We start from the raw sequence: 2,296 nt of genomic DNA, 5'->3' as shown, positions 1-2,296 counted from the left end.
TATAATAATAGAATTGTTTTCTAAGTTCTTTTTATTTTATTTTTTTGTTCATTCATTATTAATTTATCAATTCTTCATGTATTTATATCTCAAAACACTTTCTTTAAACACCATTTAACTTTTATCAAAAACAACTGAGAATTAGAAATTCAATTAAACAAAACATTTAAACATTAATAATGAGTATAGAAGGATTGAAACAAATTAAATTACTTTTAATTGGAGAAATAGGTGATGGTAAAAGTTCATTAGGTAATTTTGTTCTTAAAAATGATGTTTTTAAAGTAAGTGATACTCCAAATTCAGTTACAAAATATGCTATTGGATACTTTGGAGAAGGTGATAGAAATGATGTATTTGTTGTTGATACTCCTTGTCTTATTGATGGTAGTGGATTTGATAATAAAAATATTCAAAGTATTTTCAATTGTGTTAAAGCTACAGGATTACAAGGAATTGTATTAACAATGAATTTTAACAAATTTAGATTGTCTCATAATCTTAAATATATTGTTAAATTTATATCTGATATTTTCCCATTAAAAGACATTTGGAAACATGTATGTATTGTATGGACTAAATGTTATAACTGTTATTCACAAAAGAAAATTGAAAACTATAAAATTGAGAAAGAGAGATTCAAAGAAGAAATGATTGAATTTATGAAACAACAAATAAAATAAATGAAAATATTGATATTCCAATGTATTATGTAGATTCACAACCAGATGAAGATAATGATAATACAAGATCAGAAGAAGAAATAGTAAAATTAATCAAATAGGCAAGACGATTAAAACCAATTGATGAAAAAGAAATCAGTAAATTAAGTGGTGAATTTAAAGAAATTATTTATGAAGAAAAAGAAGAACGTGAAAAAATAGAAGAAACAAAATATAATATAACATATAAAATAACAAAATATAGAAGATGTAAGAAAGTAAAGTATAATGGAGAAGTTATTTATGGTGAAAGTACTGAATTTAACAGTAGAATTATAACAGAAAACAAATCAAAGAAAGAATCATCAGACTGTGTAATGATGTAATTGAGAAAATGATAACACGAATTCAGTATTTAGTTAATTGAAATAAAATAGAAAAATCAAATGAATTAAATTTCATTATGGTTAATTTAAATAAAAAACAAAGAAATGGATAATAAGAAATAAAATAAACAGAATAAAAGAAAGAATAAAATTCAAAAGAATAAAGAAGAATGAATAAATAAAGAAGTAAAATAAAGAATATAATGAAATAAACAAAAAATATAAACAATGATAAAGAATATGAATAAATAAAAGAATATGATTAAATTAATTTAATATAAAATTAAATTAAAAATGAAATAAATATAATTTATTATTTTATTAAATTATTGATATTTTATGATGAATATCATAAATACATTATTAAATTATTCATAAATACATTTATTAGTTAAATGTTTATCCTTTTGTTTATTACATTAACGTTTTCTAAATCTTATGACTGTGGAACAGATGTCGATTGCACAATGAATGGCGTAACATTAATTGTAAGTGGAAGTGGGAAAATGAACGATCAATTATATATTTGTGAAAAGGATGGGTTCGAAAATATAGAAGAGATTATAACAGAAGAAGGGGTTACATACATTGGAGAGGATTCATTTTCAAACTGTAAATTCTTAACAAAAATGCTATTTCCACTTCAGTTACATCCATTGGTAATTCTGCATTTTATTCATGTACGTCATTATCATCTATTGATATTAGCAACAACATCATTTCTATTGGTGACTATGCATTTGAATCCTGTACATCTTTAACAAAAGTTAATATTGGAAATAGTGTTTCAACAATTGGTGAATATGCTTTTTATAATTGTATGTCATTAACATCAATAGATGTGGACACATCAAATCCATCATATTCATCTCTTGATGTGGTATTATATAATAAAGACAAGACATTATTAATTCAATACCCCATTGGAAATTCAAGAACATCATATTCTATCCCTCCTTCTGTTACAGTAATTGGTGAAAGTGCATTTTCACATTGTATATCATTAACTTCGATAAACATTCCAGATTCTGTTATTGAAATTGATGATTTTGCATTTGAATCATGCATAACATTAACATGTGTATCATATGAAGGAACAAAAGAAATAACAAATATAGGGAAAGAAATATTTGGATTTTCAAGTATAAATTCAATACATGTACCAGACAATTATGAAAAGGACACATTTGCAAATTATAAAATAATAAAAGATAATAAGATATGTGATAAAGATAACACAGATGGAGC

The 2,296-nt window shown here is 23.3% G+C and overlaps 2 protein-coding genes across 2 annotated transcripts, besides 4 other annotated features; both read left to right on the top strand.

Moving 5' to 3' along the window:
- Positions 1–179: 179 nt before the first annotated feature.
- Positions 180–1,048, top strand: EDI_234200 (uncharacterized protein; the record flags this gene model as incomplete). The annotated part of the gene is made up of 2 exons (XM_001738407.1): positions 180–569; positions 785–1,048. 2 exons carry the CDS (start codon positions 180–182, stop codon positions 1,046–1,048), a joined length of 654 nt encoding a protein of 217 aa, XP_001738459.1.
- Positions 892–926: a sequence feature (AT_rich).
- A 35-nt stretch (positions 1,049–1,083) lies between the features above and the next one.
- Positions 1,084–1,213: a microsatellite.
- A 4-nt stretch (positions 1,214–1,217) lies between these two features.
- Positions 1,218–1,301: a microsatellite.
- Positions 1,302–1,309: 8 nt separating this feature from the next.
- Positions 1,310–1,377: a microsatellite.
- A 66-nt stretch (positions 1,378–1,443) lies between these two features.
- On the top strand, positions 1,444–2,296 carry EDI_234190 (uncharacterized protein; the record flags this gene model as incomplete). Its single annotated transcript, XM_001738406.1, has 2 exons — positions 1,444–1,694; positions 1,757–2,296. Coding segments are annotated over 2 exons (791 nt in total), but the record flags the coding sequence as incomplete, so codon positions are not given.

The sequence above is a fragment of the Entamoeba dispar genome, genomic scaffold, assembly GCF_000209125.1.
Source record: "Entamoeba dispar SAW760 scf_1105229461335 genomic scaffold, whole genome shotgun sequence".
NCBI classification, from domain to species: Eukaryota; Evosea; order Mastigamoebida; family Endamoebidae; genus Entamoeba; species Entamoeba dispar.
This window is presented reverse-complemented; position numbering and strand designations above follow the sequence as displayed.